General features: G+C 45.8%; 1 protein-coding gene across 1 annotated transcript in view; it reads left to right on the plus strand.

Moving 5' to 3' along the window:
* Positions 1 to 4,688: 4,688 nt before the first annotated feature.
* Positions 4,689 to 22,693, plus strand: part of OPRL1 (opioid related nociceptin receptor 1) — a 49,813-nt gene continuing 31,808 nt past the window's right edge. Inside the window, exon 1 of the mRNA XM_032238289.1 lies at positions 4,689 to 4,909. Coding sequence (XP_032094180.1) covers positions 4,689 to 4,909 — 221 coding nt within the window. The remainder of the gene's footprint in view (positions 4,910 to 22,693) is intronic.

Consider the following 22,693-nt stretch of genomic DNA (forward strand, 5'->3'; position numbering starts at 1 on the left):
GTTCTTCGTCTGTTTTAGCCTCCAGTCCCCTAATCCTCTTTGTTGCTCTTCTCTGCACTCTTTCTAGAGTCTCCACATCTTTTCTACATCGTGGCGACCAAAACTGGATGCAGTATTCCATAAGTGGGCTTACTTACCAAGGCCTTATAAAGTGGTATTAACCCTTCACATGATCTTGATTCCATCCCTCTGTTGATGCAGCCTAGAACTGTGTTGGCTTTTTGGGCAGCTGCTGCACACGGCTGGCTCCCATTTAAATGGTTGTCCACTAGGACTCCAAGATCCCTCTCACAGTTACTACTATTGAGCAAGGCACCACCTTTCCTGTACCTGTGCATTTTGTTTTGCTTGCCTAAATGCAGAACCTTCCTTTTTTCACCACTGAATTTCATTCGTGTTAGATAGAGCCCAATGTTCAAATCTGTCAAGCTGAGATGATGAGCGCAAAGGGGGAAAAAAAAAACGAGACTGCAACAGGCAAAAAAGCAACAAGGAATGTCAGAGTCTCTTTAGCTATTATTTCTGGCTTTGTTACTATTACAGGTAGTCCTCGACTTACGACCATTCATTTAAGGATGGTTCCAAGTTACAATGGCACTGGAAAAAAAGTCACTTACGACCGTGTTTCTCCCTTAAGGGTCTTATGATTCAAAATTCAGAGCCGAGGTGGCGCAGTGGTTAGAGTGCAGCACTGCAGGCTACTTCAGCTGACTGCAGTTCTGCAGTTCGGCTGTTGAAATCTCACCGGCTCAAGGTTGACTCAGCCTTCCATCCTTCCGAGGTGGGTAAAATGAGGACCCGGATTGTTGTTGGGGGCAATATGCTGACTCTGTAAACCGCTTAGAGGGGGCTGAAAGCCCTATGAAGCGGTATATAAGTCTAACTGCTATTGCTATTGCTATTGCTATTGGTAACTGGTTTATATTTGTGACTGTTGCACTGTCCTGGGGTCATGTGATCAGCCTCTGCGACCTTCTGACAAGCAAAGTCAATGGGGAAGTCAGATTCACTTAACAACCACGTGACTAGCTTAACAAAACGCAATGATTCGCTTAACAACAGTGGCAAGGAAAGTCGTAAAACGGGGCAAAATCTGCTTAACAAGTGCCGCTTGTTAAAGAAGGACTAGTCTAGGGGAGAGATGATAGCACTATCATAGCACTCTTCCAATATCTCAGGGGTTGCCACAGAGAAGAGGGAGTCAAACTATTCTCCAAAGCACCTGAGGGCAGGACAAGAAGCAACGGGTGGAAATTAATCAAGGAGAGAAGCAACTTAGAACTGAGGAGAAATTTCCTAAGAATGAGAACAATTAACCAGTGGAACAACTTGCCTCCAGAAGTTTTTTTTTGTTTTAAACGAGTTTTATTTTTATTTTTTTTTAATTACAAAAATAAACATTCCATCTTTCCTTATGCAGTGTGTCCTCTGGGTACAACCTTGGAGATCCGGACCCTCACCACCCTCCAGACCTTCCGCGCCGCACTTAAAATCTGGCTATCCCGGCTGGCCTGGGGTTAAAGATTCTAACCCCTACTCGAATTGTATGACTGTTGAGTTCTTAAATGATGTAATGTTTTTATGTTGTAAATTGTTTGTCCTTCCCCCACCCCTTTTGAACTGTGAGCCGCCCTGAGTCCCCCCAGGGAAAAGGGTGGCATACAAATAAAGTGAACTGAACTGAACTGAACTTCTCTATGCAACATGGCTCCTTTTTGCCTCCAGAAGGTGTGGATGCTCCAACACGTTTTAAAGAAGAAGTTGAACAACCCCTTGGTTGGAAATGGGGTAGGGTTTCCTGCTCGAGAAGGGGGGCTGGACTAGAAGACCTCCAAAGGTCCCTTCCAAGTCGGTTATTCTACATTCTAAAGAGCAAAGCAGCGTCTCTATGCTGGGGAAAGCCTCGATCAGATCGGATCAACTCCGCGATCTGCTTGATCCGATCGGCTGGTTAGCGGTGCCAGCGTTTCTAAGGCTGTTTCCCATCCCCCCCCCCCGCCTTGCCCACTTAGGTCAGAAGCGTCTTCTCTCCATCTCTCTCTCTCTCTCTCTGTGTGAGAGTGAGAGCGCGTGTGCGCGCGTGTGAAAGAGCCCGCGAGGCTGTGTGCGTGTGCCCCGCTCCTTGGCATCCTTCCTGGCGCCCTCCCCTCCTGGCAAGTTGGGATTTTCTTCCGCATCGTCGCCAAATCTCCCCGAACAAGCATCCTCGCTCGGAGCCCGGCGAGAGGCAGCAACGGAAAGGACGGGGTTTTTTTGTCTCCCGAAAGCCTCCGCCACGCACGGCTTTGTCTCCCCGCGGATTCCCTCGTGGACATCATGCGGGGACCCTAAGCGGCGTGGCTATTTTTTTTAAAAAGGGGGGGTCCCGCTGGAGGGGAGCTGCTTGCCCTTTTTTTGCTGCTGGAAAAAAACCCAGAAGCGCCGTCCAGGTAAGGACGAAGCTGGCGTGGTGTGGCTCTTTGGAAGTTTCCCCTGGCTTGATTGCTAGGTTGCAGAAAAGCAGAACGGATGCTATCGGGTTTTTATTTTGAGGGGGGGGGGGCGGTTTGCAGCAAATTCAAAAATCTAGGCCAAGAGAGACAGAGAAAGAGTAAGAGAGAGAGAGAAAGAAAGAAAGAGAGAGAGACATACACAGAGAGAGAGAGAGACATAGAGAGAGAGAGAGAGAGACAGAGAGAGACAGAGAGAGAGAGAGACAGAGAAAGAGAAAGAGAGACAGAGAGACAGAGACATAGAAATACACAGGGAGACAGAGCAACACAGAGAGGGAAAGAGAGATAGCTAGAGAGAGAGGGGGAGACAGAGAGAGACAGGGACATAGAAATACACAGGGAAACAGAGAAACAGAGAGAGAGGGAAAGAGAGATAGCTAGAGAGAGAGACAGAGACAGAGACAGAGAAACAGACACACAAACACAGAGTGAGAGAGAGAGACAGAGAGAGACAGAGACACACAGAGAGAGAAACAGAGAGATAGAGAAAGAGAGAGAGAGATAGAAAGAGAGAGACACACAGAAAGAGAGAGAGAGAGAGAGAGAGAGAGAAAGACAGGCACATAGAAATACACAGGGAGACAGAGAAACAGAGAGAGAGGGAAAGAGAGAGAGACAGAGAGACAGAGACAGAGAAACACCCAGAGAGAGAGAGAGAGAGAAAGAGAGAGAGAGAGAAGTAGAAAGAGAGACAGACAGACAGAGACATAGAAATAAACAGGGAGACAGAGAAACAGAAGGGGGGAAGAGAGAGAAAGAGAAAAAGAGAGAGACAGAGAGAGAGAGACAGAGACAGAGACATAGAAACACACAGAGAGAAAGATAGACAGAGAAACACACACACAGAAACAGAGAGAGAGAGACAGACAGACAGAGAAGACGGAATGAGAGACAGAGAGAGGGAGGGGAAGCTATTACTCATGTTTCTTCTTTGCATGGTGGTCTAATTTACCTGCTGGCATGGGAAGATGCTCGCTCAGTGGCAGGGAGCGAGGGGCGCATTCTGCACATGGACAGATGGAAGGAAGGGGAAGGCTTGGCTGGTGAGCAGGCTCCGGAGGGCTGCCAAGCTTCGCTCCCTCCCTTCCCGTCCCTCCCAGCCACCCCCTCCCCAAGATTATTTGCCATCTCATTCTTTGTGCAGAGGGGTGTGTGGTGACGGCATCAGGTCCCTCCTGGCTCCAAAGCACCTTTGGGTGGTGGTGGGAGCCAATCCAAGCCTCTCCCTTGGGGTCAGGTCAGTGAAGCAGGCAGAAAATTCCGGCCTTCCGCTGATTGCGCAAGAATGCCATGTGTGGTCCTGGTTGTGGTGTGTGTGTTTCTGTGTGTGTGTTTGTTTAACAGCTGGCTCTCCAGGGGTCAGGGTGTATGAAAATTGATTTGTTGTAACACAAGCCATTTTAATTCTTCTTTTTCTTCTTTTTCTTCTTTTTCTTCTTTTTCTTCCTCTCCTCCTTCTCCTTTTCCTTCTCTTTCTCCTCCTCCTCCTTCCCCTTCTCTTTCTCCTTTACCTTTCTATTTTCCTCCTTTTCCTCTTCTTCCTCTTCCTCCTTTCCCTCTTCTTCCTCTTCTCTTCTTTCTCATTTGCCTTTACATTTTCCTCCTTTTCCTCTTCTTCTTCCTCTTCATCCTCCTCTTCCTCCTTTCCCTCCTTTTCCTCTTCTTCCTCCTGCTCCTTCTTCTTCCCCTTCTCTTTCTCCTTTACCTTTATATTTTCCTCCTTTTCCTCTTCTTCCTCCTCTTCCTCCTTTTCCTCCTCTTCCTCTTCTCCCTCCTTCTCCTCATTCTTCTTCCCCTACTCTTCTTTCTCATTTACCTTTACATTTTCCTCCTTTCCCTCCTCCTCCTCTTCTTCTTCCTCCTCTTCTTCTTCCTCTTCTCCTCTTTCTCCTTTACCTTTACATTGTCCTTCTTTTCCTCTTCTTCCTCTTCCTCCTCCCCCTCCTCTTTCTCCTTTTCCTCCTTTCTTCTTCTTCCTCCTTCTCCTTTACCTTTACATATTCCTCCTTTTCCTCCTCCTCTTCTTCCTCCTCTTCTTTCCCTTCTCTTCCTCCTTTACCTTTACCTCTTCCTCCCTTTCCTCTACTTTCTCCTCCTCCTTTCTCTCTTCCTCCTCTTCCTCCTCCTTTCCTCTCTCTCCATCTCTCTCTCTCTCCTTCCTAAATCCAGAGCTCGTGACCCCCGTCTGCATTCAGGATGGACCCCTTTTTCCACACTCAAGTGGGGAATGTCCTCTACATGTCCAGGCTGATGAATGACTCGTCCTTCTGGAATATGAGCTTGGGTGACTGGTTCCACAACGGGACCACCGATGGGTTCCTCCCCATGAGGATCAAGGTCACCATTGTGATTGTCTACTCCATCGTCTGCATCGTGGGACTTGTGGGCAACTGCTCGGTCATGTATGTTATTGTCAGGTGAGCAGAGCCGCGTGGGATGAAGTCAGGGGGAGCAGGGGTGTCTTCTCAAAAGCGAGGAAAACACACACGGTTCTTTGCTTTGGCGATGTTTTCCTCGGTGGAGAATTTTTATTTCGGGCAGAGCAATTGAAAAGACAAGGGCACCTCGGTGCATGTGCAAAATTCTTTCCTCTCACGGGCAACGAGAGGCAGGGAGTGCCAGGGAGGGAGATTTCAAGAAATAATGGCTCGTTCCAACCCAATGGAAGGGATCTGAGAAGTAGAAATATAAATATGAAGTCTCCATCTATGTGGGCTCAAACATTCAATCCCATTGAACTCAGGGGGCAGATTTCTGCATTCGGGGGGGGGGGGGGCTAAAATAGACATTAAGATCAAGGGAGGTTTGAAAGGAGAATATTTGTAGCCCTGGGTTGAGATGAGGGGTCCTTGGCGCTCTCTGAGCTTGGTGGTTTCCTTGCAGACGTTTCTTGACCCAACTAGGTAATATTGTCAGTGCTAGAAAGGAGTGGGGAGGAGGAGGATTGTGGGGTCCCGGGTGCTCTTTGAGCTTGCAGATGTTTCATTACCGAACTAGGTAACATCATAAATGCTAGAAGGGAGGAGGAGGAAGACTGTGGGGTCATTGGCACTCTCTGAACTTGGTTTCTTGCAGACATTTCATTACCCAACTAGGTAACATCATCAGTGCTAGAAAGTAGGAGGAGGAGGAGGAGGAGGAGGAAGAGGAGGAAGAGGAGGAGGAGATGGATCATCATCAGTGCTAGAAGGGAGGAAGAGGAGGAGGAGGAAGACTGTGGGGTCCTTGGCACTCTTGGTAGATTTCTTGCAGACATTTCATTACCCACCTAGGTACCATCATCAGTGCTAGGAAGGAGGAGGAGGAAGAGGAGGTGGAGGAGAAGGATCTTCATCAGTGCTAGAAGGGAGGAAGAGGAGGAGGAGGAGGAGGAGGAAGAAGACTGTGGGGTCATTGGCACTCTCTGAGCTTGGTAGATTTCTTGTGGACATTTCATTACCCAACTAGGTAACATCATCAGTGCTAGAAAGAAGGAGGAGGAAGAGGAGGAGGAGGAAGGGGAGGAGGAGATGGATCATCATCAGTGCTAGAAGGGAGGAAGAGGAGGAGGAGGAAGACTGTGGGGTCCTTGGCACTCTTGGTAGATTTCTTGCAGACATTTCATTACCCACCTAGGTAACATCATCAGTGCTAGAAGGGAGGAGGAGGAGGAGGACTTTGGGGCCCTTGGGGTTCTCTGAGCTTGGTTGTTTTCTTACAGACGTTTCATTACCCAATTAGATAACATCATCAATACTCTAATATCTAATCATGGCAATCTTTGGAGTGGGGAGTGTAGGGGCCGAAAGAGGTCAAATGCAATGTAGATTAATAGTCGCCTTATCCATGGGTGAAAATGGGGACATTAATTTGACAAAGGCTGTTAATGTGCTCCGTGCAGAGTCACTGCATAACTCAATAATTTAATCACTAAAATGTTCCAAACATCTAAGAGAAATGCCCTCTAGAAAATCACCCTTGATGGGAACGATCAATGAATAGCAGAATATCAGGATTGGAAGGGAGGTGGGAGGTCTTCTCACCCATCCTTCTCAAGCAGGACAAATGGTTGTCCAATCTCTTCTTTAAAACCTCTAGCACCTACAACATCTGGAGGCAAGCCGGCTGCCTTGGTTTGGCCTAGCTAGCCAGGTGTCCCAAAAAAGATCTTGTCCTGGATTGAAATCTCATCACTTATTCGATTTTGTGGAGCTGTGTGAATGTATATTTTGTTTGCAGAAGAAGAGACTGTTGGAGGCAATGATAGCTTCTTGGCTTTGCTAGGATCAGAGTCCTTGAAAGCTGTGCTACTACGATGCCCCTCCAAGCTCTTTCCCTTACTCATTCACTCACGTGGGTTTGTCTGTCTGTCTTTCTCTCTCTCTCTCACTGTCCCTTGGGACGTTGGAACTGCAAGTGCAAACGGACAAGCTTTTCCCCACCATAGAACTCTGCATTTACTCCTTCTTCTTTCTCTTCCTCTTCCTCTGCTTTCCCTTCCCTTCCCCATTCCCTTCTCCTTTCTCTTCCCTTTTCCCTTCCCTTCTTCCTTTCCTTTCCTTTGTTTCCTTTCCTTTGTTTCCTTTCCTTTCTCTTCCCTTTCCCTTCCCTCCTTCCTTTCTTTTCCTTTCCTTCTACCTTCCCTTCTCTCTTCTCTTCCCTTTTCCCTTCTTCCTTTCCTTCCCATTCCCCCTTTTCCTTCTTTTCCCCTTTCCCTTCCCTTCTTCCTTTCCTTTCCTTCTCCCTTCTCTTCCCTTCCCCTTCCTTTTTCCCTTCTCTTCCCCTTCCCCTTCCCTTCTTCCTTTCCTCTCCTCTCCTTCCCTTCCTCCTTCCCTTATACCTTATCTTCCCTTTTCCCTTCCCTTATTCCTTTCCTTCCCTCTCCTCTCCTCTCCCCTCCTCCCTTCCCCTCCCCTCCCCTTCCCCCTCCCCTTTCCCCTTCTCTTCTTCCTTCCCTTCCCTCCCCATTCCATTCCAGAAGATAAGATCTTCCATGACTCTCACCAAAAATTCTTCTTGTTTCAAGTTTTGGTCTCCCTCTATAAAGCTTCTATCTATTTATTATTATTATTATTTGTCTTTCTCTTGAATGCTACGGAGAGTCAGTTCATACCATCTTCCCTGATAGACCTTGAAAGAGTCCAGGCTGGCTCTGGTTTGTCTCAGATTTGTTAGAACTCCTTTTTTCTGGCAAGTTGGATTTTTGCAGAAGAAGTAAAAAAAAAATCTTTATTCCTATTCTTCAAATAATAAAAATCAAATATCAGGAGGAGAAGAGAGGACCAGGCTAAAAAGCAGGAGGCAGTGAGTTTGAGTCCCACCTTAGGCACAAAAACTGGCTGAATAACTTTGAGCCAATCACCGGGAGACAGTGAGTTCCAGTCTACCTTAGGCCTCTAAGCCAGTAGGATGATGTTGGGCCAAATCACCAGGAGACAGTGAGTTCTAGTCCTGCCTTGGGCATGAACGTTGGCTGCATGACTTTGGGTCAATCACCAAACGATGGCGAGTTCCAGTCCTGCCTTAGGAATGAAAGCCAACTGGGTGACTTGAGGCCAATTGCCAAAAGAATGGGAGTTCTAGTTCCACTTTAGACAAGAAAGCCAGCTGGGTGACTCTGGGACAGTCTCTCTCTCTCTCTCTCTTTCTCTCTCTCCCTCCCTCCCCCCCCCTCTCTCTCCCCCCAACGCACCTCTAAGGATTGCTATGGAGGAGGAGGAAGGTATATTAGTTTTTATTTTATTTTATTTATTTGTTTTGTCAAGTGTATATAAGATAATAGATATAAGTACATACAAGATTATGGATACATGAAATGGATACGAATAAATGGGGCTGTTAGGAGAGGGGCGGTAGGCACATTGGTGTGCTTATGCACACCCCTTACGGACCTCTTAGGAATGGGGTGATTTCGACAGTAGTCTAAGGTTAAAATTTTGGGGGTTTGGGGAAGAAACCACTGATTCAGGTAACGCATTCCTGGCGTTGACCACTCTGTTGCTGAAATTGTCTTTTCTGCAGTCCAGTTTGGTATTAGGTATGTTTGCCAGCATAAAACAATGAACGTGGGATAAAGATGAGAAAGATAGATAGATGATAGATAGATAGATAGATGATAGATAGATGATAGATAGATAGATAGATAGATAGATAGATAGATAGATAGATAACCTATTTCCCTGAAAATAAGACCTCCCCGGATAATAAGCCCAATTGGGCTTTTGAGCACATGCGCTAAAATAAGCCCTCCCTGAAAATATTGCCACACAGCAGCAGCCATGAGGTGACCACGCTTTCCGCCTCCTGCACCTCAAAAAATAATAAGACCTCCCCAGAAATAAGGCCAAGCGCTTATTTTGGGGGTCAAAAGAAAATAAGACCCTGTCTTGTTTTGGGGGAAACACAGTACAGATAGATGATAGATAGATAGAGATAGCTAGCTAGTTAGACAGACAGACAGATAGATCCCCTATTATAATTCTTTGCAGAATAAAACTAGTTAGAGAGAGAAGTGGGATGGAGAGACAGACAGACAGACAGACAGATAGCTGGATGATAGATAGAGATAGCTAGCTAACTAGACAGACAGACAAATAGACAGATAGATCCCCTATTATAATTGTTTACAGCATAAAACTAGTTGGAGAGAGAAGGGGGGATAGATAGATAGATAGATAGATAGATAGATAGATAGATAGATGATTGATAGATAGATAGATAGATAGATAGATAGATAGATAGATAGATATAGCTAGCTAGACAGAAAGACAAATAGACAGATCCCCTATTATAATTGTCTGCAGCATAAAACTAGTTAGAGAGAGAAGGGGGGAGGGATAGATAGATAGATAGATAGATAGATAGATAGATATAGATAGATCCCCTATTATAATTGTTTATGGCGTAAAACTAATGAGGAGGGAGGGAGGGGGAGGGGGAGGGAGGAGAGAGAGAGAGAGAGAGAGAAAGAGAGAGAGAGAGAGAGAGAGAGATATTCCTGTTCTAATTGTTTACAGCATAAAACTTCTTCTTTCACCAGGAGAAATTTTCTTTAAAAAAATTCAAATTCAATTCCAAAATCAACTCTGGAATTTATTCTCCCCACTCTCTGCATCTGCTTCAGTTTGCCTGAATCCGTTTTTAAGACGTGTGATCTCTCAAACTGAACGCAGCCACTGGAAGGGGAGGTCCAGCCGAGGCAGTAATTGAGTCCTGCAAAGACAATTGCTGGAATTTGAAATTCTGTCTATTCATGCAGCCTTGGGTTGTTTAGTTTCTTGTTTTGCACCTACAAGACGCTTCAAAGAGACGTCCACCTCCTGAAGGTTCACTTCAGCCCCATAAACCTTTTCATACATACACAAAACACCACGCATTACGGGCATTTCGTTTTCAGACGCCTCTTTCGAATGAACACAGGTCACCCTCGACTTACGACCGGCCATTGAGCTCAAAATTTATGTCGCTAAGCAAGAGCGTTGCTCTGTGAATTTTGCCCCGCTTTACAACCTTTCTTGCCACAGTCGTTAAGTGAATCACGGCAGCTGGGTTCTTTCGTGAATCTGGCTTCCCCCTTGACTTTGTTTGTCAGAAGGGCGCAAAAAGAGGATCACGTGACCGTCATAAATATGAGTCAGGTGCCAAGTGGCTGGATTCTGACCACGTGACCCTGGGGATGTTGCCATGGTCGTAACTGTGAAAAATGGACGTAAGACATTTCTTGTAGTGCCGTTGTAACTTCGCATGGTCGTTAAATAAATGGCTGTAAGTCAAGGACTACGGAAGGCAGTTCTCTCATTTGTCTCAGGGGTTTAATGAGACAGATGATGGATAAACAGATCCGGTATTTAAAAGCCGAGGTGGTGCAGTGGTTAGAGTGCTGTACTGCAGCCACTTCAGCTGACTGTTATCTGCAGTTCGGCAGTTCAAATCTCACCGGCTCAAGGTTGACTCAGCCTTCCATCCTTCCGAGGTGGGTAAAATGAGGACCCGGATTGTTGTTGGGGGCAATATGCTGACTCTGTAAACCGCTTAGAGAGGGCTGAAAGCCCTATGAAGCGGTATATAAGTCGAACTGCTATTGCTATTGCTATATGTCCTAAAACAGTGATGGCTAAGCTTTTTGCCCTTGTATGCGGAAAGCGCGCAGGTGCACGTGATAGTGCGTATGCGCATACCCACACCCATAATGCAATGTGCTCCGCCCCCTGCATGCATGAGACCCAGGCGCTCCCCCCACCCCCACGCATGCACATAAACCGCCCCCATGCCCCATTTTGGGCCTAGCAGGCCTCCCTGAAGCCTCCTGGGTCCAAAAATGGGCTATGGGCAGGGGCTGCCCCCCCTCCGCAACTTATTTTGGGCCTAGTAGGCCTTTTTGAAGCCTCCTGGGACAAAAAATTGGCTATGGGGGGGTGATCCCCCCCCCGCAAGCCATTTTGGTCCTAGCAGGCCTCCCTGAAGCCTCTTGGGACACAAAATGGGCTATGGGGGGGCTGATCCACCCCCTCCCCCCGCAAGCCATTTGGGGCCTAGCAGGCCTCCCTGAAGCCTCCTGGGACACAAAATGGACTGTGAGGGGGGCTGCCCCGCCCCCGTTCCCCATTTGGGGCCTAGCGGGCCTCCCTGAAGCCTCCTGGGTCCAAAAAAATGGGTTGTGGGGGGGGGGGCTGCCTCCCACAACTTATTTTGGGCCTAGTAGGCCTCCCTGAAGCCTCCTGGGACACAAAATGGACTGTGGGTGGCTGCCCCGCCCTCATGCCCCGTTTTGGGCCTAGCAGATCTCCCTGAAGCCTCCTGGGACAAACAATGTGCTCTGGGGGGATTGCCCTGCCCCCATGCCCCATTTTGGGCCTAGCAGACCTCCCTGAAGCCTCCTGGGTCCAAAAATGGACTGGGGCGGGGGGGGGCTCATCCACCACCACCCCCGCAACCTATTTTGGGCCTAGTAGGCCTTCCTGAAGCCTCCTGGGACAGAAAATGGGCAATGGGGGGGGGGCTCATCCACCACCACCCCCGCAACCTATTTGGGGCCTAGTAGGCCTTCCTGAAGCCTCCTGGGACAGAAAATGGGCAATGGGGGGGGGGGCTCATCCACCACCACCCCCGCAACCTATTTGGGGCCTAGTAGGCCTTCCTGAAGCCTCCTGGGACAGAAAATGGGCACAGGGGCCCCCGCCACACCCCCATGCTCCCCCCTGCCCTCTGCACATACGCATGCAAGCGCGCACACACACACACACACACACACACCCCGTATGCGTGTGCATCTCCTGCATGTATGGCAGAGACTTGAAAATCAGCTGGCCCACGGGAGGTGCGCATGCATGCGTGGTGGAGCTGAGCTGGAAGATGGGTCGTGTGCCTGCAGAGGAGGCTCCACGTGCCGCCTGTGGCACATGTGCCATCGGTTGGCCCTCACGGTTGTAAAAGAGACTAAATTAATCCAGAAATCCGAACGAAGGCAGCTAGAGGGAGAATGACGATGGCCTCAGTCTGGTGGCCTGCCCTGAGCGTAGAAAGAAATGAAGGAATTTAGGCTGGAGAAGTTGATGTGGCTGCCTCCAGGAGCAAACGACCTTGTGACTAACTTATCAGCTGCAGGGTTTCACTTTGCAACCCTGGAAGGAAAGGTTGCGAAATGGGGCAACACATTCGCTTTCCCAGCAAGAGACATTTTATGCTCAATTGCGGTCGTAAATCGAGGACTGCTTGCATGCAGAAGAAGTGAGAATGGTTTTAAGTCAAGGGCTATACACCTCTATAACCGTCTGAGATCAGAATCCAAACTGCATCTTCTGCTGTGGGGTTCCTCTGCATGTTTCCTAGCCTCTTTCCGGCCTAAGCAGGGGGTTGGACTAGAAGACCTTTAAGGTCACTTCCAACTTACTTATTCTATTCTATTCTGTTCCGTTCCTTATTGTACTGTATTGTATTGTATTGTATTGTATTGTATTGTATTGTATTGTATTGTATTGTATTGTATTGTATTGTATTGTATTAGATTGGATTCCATTCCATTCCATTCTATTCCTTCCTCTCTTTTCCTTATTCCCTTCCCTCCTCTTCTTTCCTTATTATCTTCTCTTCTATATTCCCTTCTCTTCTTTTCTCTTCTCTTCCTTATTCTCTTTCTTCTATATTCCCTTCCTTTCCCTTCCCTTCTCATCCTTTCTCTTATCTTCCTTATTCAAAATTTTCTCTTCTATATTCCCTTCCTTTCCCTTCTCTTCTCTTCCTTATTCTCTTCTCTTCCTTCCTCTTCTCTTCCTTATTTTCTTCTCTTCTATATTACCTTCTCTTCTCTTCCTTTCTCTTCTCTTCCTTATTCTCTTCTCTTCTATATTCCCTTCCCTTCTCTTCCATATTCTTAAATGAATCATTCAGGCATGCAGGTAGTTAAAACACAGTGACAAATCAGGATGGATTTGACTTTACACACAGATGATTTCACCAATTTGACTTTGTGTTTTTACTGGTGCGCACATGTTCGCCTGCCTCCTTATAAAGCCAATTTAATCAGATCTGTTGTTCCTCGCTGCTCCAGCTATGCATGATGAGACAGAAGAACTTCTGTTTTACAGTTTACCGATGGCTATAAATAAAAAAAAAACTATTATGGTATATTGGGTAAATGACAGGTGTTCAGGATGAAAACGGTATTAAAGTCTGAAAATCAAAAATCACCTGTCTAAGTAACTGGACTCAGTTACCAACACATTAAACACCGAGGGAGCCATTCCTCCACCCCCTAACTTAGAGCTAAAATTGAAGAAAAAAGGGGAGGAGGAATGACAGGGGAAAAAAACCCCTGGTCTTGAATGTTATTTCTCCACAAAAAATCCTTTGTATATGCGTGTTGTCCATAATATTATATATATATGTAAATCAATTTAAAAAATCATTGATAACTATATTGCAGAATTGGAAAGCATGTAAAAGTGAACTCTTAATCATCTATCTATCTATCTATCTATCTATCTATCTATCTATCTATCTATCTATCATCTTCCTCCTCCTCCTCCTCCTCCTCCTCCTCCTCTTCTTCTTCTTCTTCTTCTTCATATTATCTATCTACCTATCCATCCAACTGACTGTCTATCTATATCTATCTTCATCATTCTATCTATCTATCTATCTATCTATCTATCTATCTATCTATCTATCTATCTATCTATCCATCCATCCATCCATCCATCCATCCATCCATCCATCCATTATCTATCATCCATCTATCTGTCTGTCTAACTATATCTATCTTCATCATCATATCTACCCATCCACACATCCATCCATTCATCCATCTATCTTCTTTCTTCTTCATCATATCCATCCATCCATCCATCTCCTCCTCCTCCTTCTTCTTCATCATCATCATGTCTATCTATCCATCCATCCATCCATCCATCCATCCATCCATCTGTCTAACTATATCTATCTTCATAATCATATCTATCTACCCATCCACCCACCCACCCACCCACCCACCCACCCACCCACCCATCCATCCATCCATCCATCCATCCATCCATCCATCCATCCATCCATCCATCCATCTATCTGTTTCTGGGTAGCTCTGGGTAGCTTATGACATAAAAACATTGGAAAACCTTAAAAGATCCATTGTAAAAAACACAGAAGATTAAAAACATAAAGAGATAAAATCTGCTGTGATATTCCTATATTATTCCACTGGGTACAAATCAGGCTTAAAAAAACAGGATCAGAAAATATTGTGGAACATGCTTAACAGATGGTTTAAACCTTGACGACTTTATGCCACCGTCCTGCCAATAAATTATCTTCTCAAGCCACCAAATAGCTTTTATGCACTCTCCGTCCCTGTGTTAATCTCTAGCATTACATTCAAACCGAGGGAGTTTGCAAAGTGATAATATGGAGGCAGAGATTATTTTTATTTTGGGAGAAAAGGGGCAGAGATTTCTGAGGGTAAAATTGTACAATCTCAGTGATTTGGTTGGTACGCGAGAGGTAGAAGTTTAATTTATGAGACGGATCAAGTCTTTTTTTGCAAGTGGAAATTGAAGGCCGCCTGGTATAGTTATATGAACAGCCTGGTAGAAAATTGTAATGTTTTTGTACTTTACGTTGAATTATATTGTCCTTTTAAGTACAGGTCGTTCACGATTTACAATATTATTTAGTGACTGTTTGAAGTTAACAATGGCACTGAAAAAAGTGATTTATGACCATTTTTCACTCTTATGATTGTTGCAGCATCCCCCATGGTCACGTGATCAAAATTCAGATGCTTGCCCACTGACTCATAGTTATGACGGTTGCAATGTGATCCCCTTTTGCAACCTTCTGACCAGCAAAGGCAAGGGGGAAGCCAGTTTCACTTAACAACCGTGTTACAAACTGAACAACTGCAGTGATTCCCTTGACAACTGGGGCAAGAAACATCGTGAAATGTTTCGGCAAGACTCACTTAACACCTGTCTTGCTCAGCGACAGAAATTTTGGGCTGAGTTGTGGTCGTAAGTTAAGGACTACCTGTATCCCATTCATATGGGGAAATGCGTTTCAGAGACATGCTTTAAGTCCAACAGCTCTTACTTTATTTGTATCTGCTAGACTTTTTCCAAAGTCAATGATTGTGTTTTTGAAATGCAAAGCATAAAAGAAAAAAAAAGCTGGATATATATATTTTTTAAAAAAGTTCTTTTCTAGATTGGGAGTTAAAAAGAGAGAAAAAGAGACATGTTTACAGAAAGCACTTAATGGCCACGTTCTTTGAGAATTTGTTGTATGGCGGATCATCTGTTGTTCTGCTCTAAACTGAAAATGTCTTATGGTATCTGGGCTTTTGGCTACGAAGCTCCTTTAGATGTTCATTTTGTTTTGTTCAGGGTTCCAATTTTTTAACCTTTGTTTTTGGTGAAAGCAAAAAAAGAAGCATAATTGTTCAAGAAGAATGTGGGGCTGGGATGTTCTCTCAAAGACCCAAGCCATCAAAGATCTAAGATCAGGACGTCGACTGTAATAAAAGAAATTAATTAACAACAAAAACCAAATGCACAGGTACAGTATAGGTGGTACCTTGCTCAATAGTAGTAACTGTGAGAGGGATCTTGGAGTCCTAGTGGACAACCATTTAAATAGGAGCCAGCCGTGTGCAGCAGCTGCCAAAAAAGCCAACACAGTTCTAGGCTGCATCAACAGAGGGAGAGAATCAAGATCACGTGAAGTGTTAATACCATTTTATAAGGCCTTGGTAAGGCCACACTTTTAATACTGCATTCAGTTTTGGTCACCACGATGTAGAAAAGATGTGGAGACTCTAGAAAGAGTGCAGAGAAGAGCAACAAAGACGATTAGGGGACTGGAGACAAAAACATATGAAGGACGGTTGCAGGAACTGGGTATGTTTAGTTTAAGAGAAAGATGGACTAGGGGAGGCATGATAGCAATCTTCCAATATCTCAGGGGTTGCCACAAAGAAGAGGGAGTCAAACTATTCTCCAAAGCACCTGAGGGTAGAACAAGAAGCAAGGGGTGGAAACTAATCAAGGAGAGAACCAACTTAGAACTGAGGAGAAATTTCCTGACAGAACAATTAATCAGTGGAACAATTTGCCTCCAGAAGTTGTGAATACCCCAACACTGGAAGTCTTTAAGAAGATGCTGGATAGCCATTTGTCTGAAACAGTATAGGGTTTCCTGCCTAGGCAGGGGGTTGGACTAGAAGACCTCCAAGGTCCCTTCCAACTCTGCTATTGTATTATTGTACTTAAAATAGAATAGATCTGGAAGGGGCCTTGGAGGTCTTCTAGTCTAGCCCCCTGCTCAAGCAGGAGACTCTATACCATTTCAGACAAGTGGCTGTCCAGTCTCTTCTTAAAAACCTCCAGTGATGGAGCGCCCACAACTTCTGGAGGCAACTTCTCTTCCACTGGTTAATTGTTCTCACGGTTAGGAAGTTTCTACTTAATTCCAGGTTACTTCTCTCTTTGATTAGTTTCCAACCATTGTTTCTTGTCCTGCCCTCTGGTGCTTTGGAGAATAATTTGACCCCCCCTCTTCTTTGTGGCAGCCCCTCAAATATTAGAATACTGCTATCATGTCACCCTTAATTCTACAACCATGACATGGATGACTGAAAATCTCAATGGACATTTAACTAACTAACTAACCAACCAACCAACCAACCAACCAACCAACCAATAAAGGATAATATTTGTAGCTCTGGGCTGACTCTTTGGTGCTCTCTGACCTTGGTTGTTTTCTTGCAGACATTTCATGACCCAACTAGGTAACCTCATCAGTGCTAGCAAGGAGTGCTGTTTGCTGTCAGTTTATATTCTGGTGTCTTGCCTGTCTGTGTGGGTTTGGGGGTCTTGGAGATTCTTTGAGTGGGCTGTTTGCTGTTGGCTTCTTTGGCAGCTTCTTGACTGGGGTGTTGTTGGTCTAATGTTAACCGTGGAGTTAATCTGCGCTGATCTGGCTGTTGATTATTGGTGGAGAAGTCCTGAAGTCTTTTCCTCTTTTTTTGGACGGGTTGATTGTCTCTTTTGCAAAGTCTGTAAACGTTGTTAATGTCTATGTGTCTGTTGATGGCTGAGTTTTCAGAGTGCCAGGCTTCTAGAAATTCCCTGGCTTTTTTGGACTAATTAATTCAAATAACAACAACAACACCACAATAGCCTTTATTGTCATTGTACATCATGTATACAACGAAATTGGTTTAGCCTCTACTGATGCAATCCAAAACTAACTAACTAACTAACTAACTAACTAACTAACTAACTAACTATCTATCTATCTATCTATCTATCTATCTATCTATCTATCTATCTATCTATCTATCTATCTATCTATCTATCATCTAACTAACTAACTAACTAACTAACTAACTAACTAACTAACTAACTAACTAACTAACAGCCTTAACTATCTTCCACTTTGGTTAGTGGGAAGTCAATAGCATTGAAACTCTCATCAGCACAATTTCCTTAGCGTGATCTGGCATAAGAGAAAATATTGATCGGGAAACATTAGCTTTTCAGATGGTATTGGACTACAGATCCAATAATCACTGAGCGGTGAAGTTGGATAGAATGGGAGTTGGAGTCCATAGATGAGGTTAAGCCATAACTCAATCTCTTACCCTCCTTCCCATTGTAAAATTCGAGGTTCCAACCAAGTCCTATCTTATGGGCAGCCTTGAACCTCTGAAAATACCTTCTATTAGAATTCGGTGCAGACTGCGCATACTGTATATTTTATTTCTCAAGGTTTTTTTTAACTTTAAATATTTTATTTGTCTGTTCGTTTGCTTATTCAATTTCTATAGCTGCCCATCTCAAACATCTCTCTCTCTCTCCTCTCTCTCTCTCTTCCCCCTCTCTTTCCCCCTCTCTTTCTCCCTCTCTTTCTCTCTCTCTTTCCCTCTCTTTTTCTCTCCCTCTTTCTTTCTCTCTCTCTTTAGTCTCTCTCTCCCTCTCCCTCTCCTCTTTCTCTTTCCTCTCTCTCTCTTTCCCTCTCTTTTTCTCTTTCTCTCTCTCTTTAGTCTCTCTCTTTTTCTCCCTCTCTCCTCCCTCTCTCTTTCTCTTTCCTCTCTCTTTCTTCCCCCCTCTTTCTCTCTCTTTCCCCCTCTCTCTTTCTCCCTCTCTTTCTCCCTCTCCCTCTCTTTCTCTCGCTTTCATGTCTCCCTTTCTCTCCCTCTCTCTCTTCTCTCTCTTTCTCTTTCCTCTCTTTATTTAGTCTCTTCCTCTCTCTATCTTTTTCGCTCTCTTCCCTCTCCCTCTCTTTCCTCTCTCCCTCTTTTTCTCTCTCTTTTCCTCCTCTCTTTCTCCCTCTCCCCCTCTCTTTCTCTCTCTCTCTCTTTCCCCCCTCTCTCCCTCTCTCTTTCTCTCTTTCTCTGTCTCTCTTTTTTTCCCACTCTCTCCATACACATACATACATACATCTGCTTTATGGGTAGTAGCAATAGGGATTTTTTTAATGTGGATTATTTGGTAACCCTGGTTTGTCAAATGAAAATAAAATTTTATATTTCTTGATGTCTTTGGGTCAAGGAGCAGTACAGTAGGCAATATTTTATCCAGGGATGAATTATGCCTGTAGATTTCAGATGATGGAGAAAACTTAAGGATAATGTTTGCATTAGATATGCGTGTATAGAATTGTAATGGTTTACTGTTATAATGAGATAGCGCACTATTTTTTTCTTTGCTGAACTTCTTTCACTTTTTTGATATAATCACTTTTATGTGTTCTTGTCTCCTCTTCTCTTTCACAATGTATCTATCTCCAACATTACTACCGTTGTGTTTTGCTCTTTTTTATTAACTAACCGATAACCCGGGGTCTCCTGCGTATTTATTTATAGGGGGAAAATATCCAGACCAAACATAATTTCTAATGTTAGATTTCCCCCCTTACCAGACAGAGCCCACTGTTGAGTACTGTGAAGCTGTTACCATGGCAACTCCACTGTGCTGTACAGTAGAAGCCATGTTATGGCAGTACAGTAGAAGCCATTTGAAGGCACAACAGGCTGTATCTTAACAGAACCCACACCCCGAGGTGTCTTACCCTCACAGTATGTTTCCAGAGAGTATATATCTAAGTGTGTATGTATGTGTATGTATGTATGTATGTATGTATGTACATGCGGGATTGTGCGTTTTAGTAGCGGTTGGTGTGTGTGTTTTTTCCGGTAGATGGTGTGTGCTAGGGAGCCATTGTTTTTTTTGTAGATTAGGACTTAAATGCACAATCCCATCACCACCCTGCACAGATCAACTCTGTAGCCAAGACCCTTATGTAAAGGGACTGGCTTGGGCATCTTAATGACCCATTGACAAAGTGGGTTGGGCAGGTAGCTGCAGGGAGCTATTCTGTCTTTAAAATATGTTTCTCCCTTTTCACATCCAGGGAAATATATTCTGCCTTTTCAGTATTTCCTAGGATATTTCATTTTTCTGGGAGAGGTCTGGGTGATAACTTCCAACAATTCCTACAATATCTCAGGGGCTGCCCCAGAGAAGAGGGAGTCAAGCTATTCTGCAAAGCACCTGAGGGTAGGACAAGAAGCAATGGGTGGAAACTAATCAAGGAGAGAAGCAACCTAGAACTAAGGAGAAATTTCCTGACAGTTAGAACAATTAATCAGTGGAACAGACGTTGCCTCCAGAGGTTGTGAATGCTCCAACACTGGAAGTTTTTAAGATGTTGGACAACCATTTGTCTGAAGTAGTGTAGGGTTTCCTGCCTAAGCAGGGGTGTGTGTGTGGACTAGATGTCCTTCAAGGTCCCTTCCAAGTCTGTTATTCTAATTTGGGGAGCGTAGCTGATGGAACTCTTAGCTCCTGAGTTGTGCATGTGGGGTGAATTCTCCCCAGTAAGGGATGGCAATATTCCATGAGTTTGAGATTGTCTCCAATTCAATTTGGGTTTCCCAATGAAACCTCTTTGTGCATCTCCAATGCTTGATTTGGATTTGAGGTCTCCAAATCAATTCGAGCAGCTCGGATGACATTCGGAGTCTTAATTACTCCACTTGGGATCCCAAAATTAAATCAGGTCAGACTTGCAAAGGATTAAAGAAGACGGAGCCGGATTGCAAATCCACCTGGAATCACCTATTCAAATTGGATAGCAAACCCAAATTGAATTAACCATTTGTTCCGGTTCCCTTCTGGGCCATTGCGGGAGAAGGAGGAGGAGGAGGAGGAGAAAGAGGTGGGTTGTGTTCACAGTTTCCTCTTCCATCTTCCCTGTCTCTTTTGAGCTTAAACTGGGGGTGGGGGCATCCTTGGTGTTGCTAGAACTGATCCAGCACTGACGATGTTACCTTGTTTGGGTAATGAAGCGTTGGCAAGAAAACAACCAAGCTCGGAGATCACCAAGGATCCTCATTCCTTCTCCTCCACTTCCTCCAAAATCCCACCCCCTTCTAGCACTGATGATATTCCTTAGTTGGGTAATGAAATGTCTGCAAAACCCCCCAGCAAGCTCAGAGAGCAGCCAAGACCCCATAGTCGTCCTTGTCCTCCTCCTCCTCCTCCTCCTCCTCCTCCTCCTCCTCCTCCCCCTCCCCCTCCTCCTCCCCCTCCTCCTCCTCCTCCTCCCTCTGTCCCTCCCTTCTAGCATTGATGATATTACCTAGTTGGATCATGAAATGTCTGCAAGAAAACCACCAAGCTCAGAGAGCACCCGGAACCTCATAGTCCTCCTCTTCCTCCTCCTCCCCCACCTCCCCCCGCCCCTTCATCCCTCTGTCCCTCCCTTCTAGCATTGATGATATTACCTAGTTGGATCATGAGATGTCTGCAACCCCCCCCCCACAAGCTCAGAGAGCACCCAGGACCCCATAGTAATCCTCCTCTTCCCCTTCCCCCTCCTCCCTCCACCTCTTCATCCCTCCGTCCCTCCCTTCTAGCATTGATGATATTACCTGGTTGGATCATGAGATGTCTGCAAGGAAACCACCAAGCTCAGAGAGCACCCGGGACCTCATAGTCATCTTCTTCCTCCTCCTCCTCCTCCTCCTCCTCCTCCTCCTCCTCCTCCCCCACCTCCCCCCGCCCCTTCATCCCTCCGTCCCTCCCTTCTAGCATTGATGATATTACCTGGTTGGATCATGAGATGTCTGCAAGGAAACCACCAAGCTCAGAGAGCACCCGGGACCTCATAGTCGTCCTCTTCCTCCTCCTCCTCCTCCTCCTCCTCCTCCTCCTCCTCCTCCTCCTCCTCCTCCTCCTCCTCCCCACCTCCCCCCGCCCCTTCATCCCTCCGTCCCTCCCTTCTAGCATTGATGATATTACCTAGTTGGATCATGAGATGTCTGCAAGGAAAGCACCAAGCTCAGAGAGCACCAAGGACCCCATGGTCCTCCTCTTCCTCTTCCTCTTCCCCTTCTTCCTCCTCCTCCCCCACCTCCCCCCGCCCCTTCATCCCTCTGTCCCTCCCTTCTAGCATTGATGATATTACCTGGTTGGATCATGAGATGTCTGCAAGGAAACCACCAAGCTCAGAGAGCACCAGAAACTCTACAGTTCAACTCTAAGCTACAGAGATTCTCTTCTAAAGTCAGGTCTCGCAGTCTCCTAACCATACCACAGTGTGGCATTGGGGTCAGGTTTTGATAAAAACAGTGCGGATGTTATCAGAGGTAGCTTTCAACCTACTGTTCAGGCATCTCTGTTGTTGAATCAAGACGCTCCTGGCAGCCTATGAGCCATTTGGGCATCCCCTGGCTGGATATGTCTGCTATTTATGCTATGCTTTAAACTCTTTTCTTTGCTTGCCCTAAAAATAAAGCTTAAGTTCTCTGTGTTCCATTTGTCTCTGGATCCAGGAGGCTCCATTGTCTGGGCACCTGGGATCCCTGCTTGACCCTTGCACAACTCTTATTTTATAGAGCTACCGTACATTCTTCACCGAATGATTGTGCAGTTGGGTGCAGTAACTTCAGTGTTGTTACACAAAAAGCAGAGAAGGGCAATTGACTTTCAACATAGGAGGTCTACTACTTACTTACAGGTTATCCTGTACTGAGCCGGAAGACTTTAAAAAACGAAAGCAAATTTTGGTCGGCTTAGCAAGTCTTTTGGTAGCTGAGAAAGAATACAGGTATTCCTGAACTTATGGCCACAAACGGAGCGGAAAATTTCTGTGGCTAAGCAAGACATCGGTTACGTGAATTTTGCTCCATCATATGCAGGGGTGGGATTGAAAACATTAAGCAACCGGTTCTCTGCCCGAATTGCTGGATGGGCGTGGCCATCCTGCACCATGGTGGCAGGGAGGGGGGATTTTCATCCTCCCCAGCAGAGGTGGGCTGCAAATCCCGACGCTTCCAGTTCGCTTGTGCTCGTGTGCGTGCTGCTTCCGTGCATGTGCAGAAGCGTCCGGGCAGGTGGGCGGAGCCTCCTGCCACTGTCACTACCGGATCGCCCAATCCTGGCTGAACTGAAAGCAACCCACCTCTGCTCCCCAAGCTCTGGAGGTTTTTCTCGAGCCTCCTGGAGGGTGAAAACTGCCTCCCCAGGCTCCGGAGGCCACCCAGAGGCTGGAAAAGGACCTGTTTTCAAACTTCTAGGACTTTCTGGAGGGCCGTTTTTTGCATCCGGCAGCCTCCATATGGGCCTTGCGCTTATCTCAAAATGGGCTGCCTGGAGACTCCTGGGAGGGCGGAGCAGGGTGGGCGAGGCCAGCCAGTCCTTGCAACAACCAGTTCGTTGAAACAGATG

The sequence above is a fragment of the Thamnophis elegans genome, unplaced genomic scaffold, assembly GCF_009769535.1.
Source record: "Thamnophis elegans isolate rThaEle1 unplaced genomic scaffold, rThaEle1.pri scaffold_100_arrow_ctg1, whole genome shotgun sequence".
Lineage (NCBI taxonomy): Eukaryota > Metazoa > Chordata > Lepidosauria > Squamata > Colubridae > Thamnophis > Thamnophis elegans.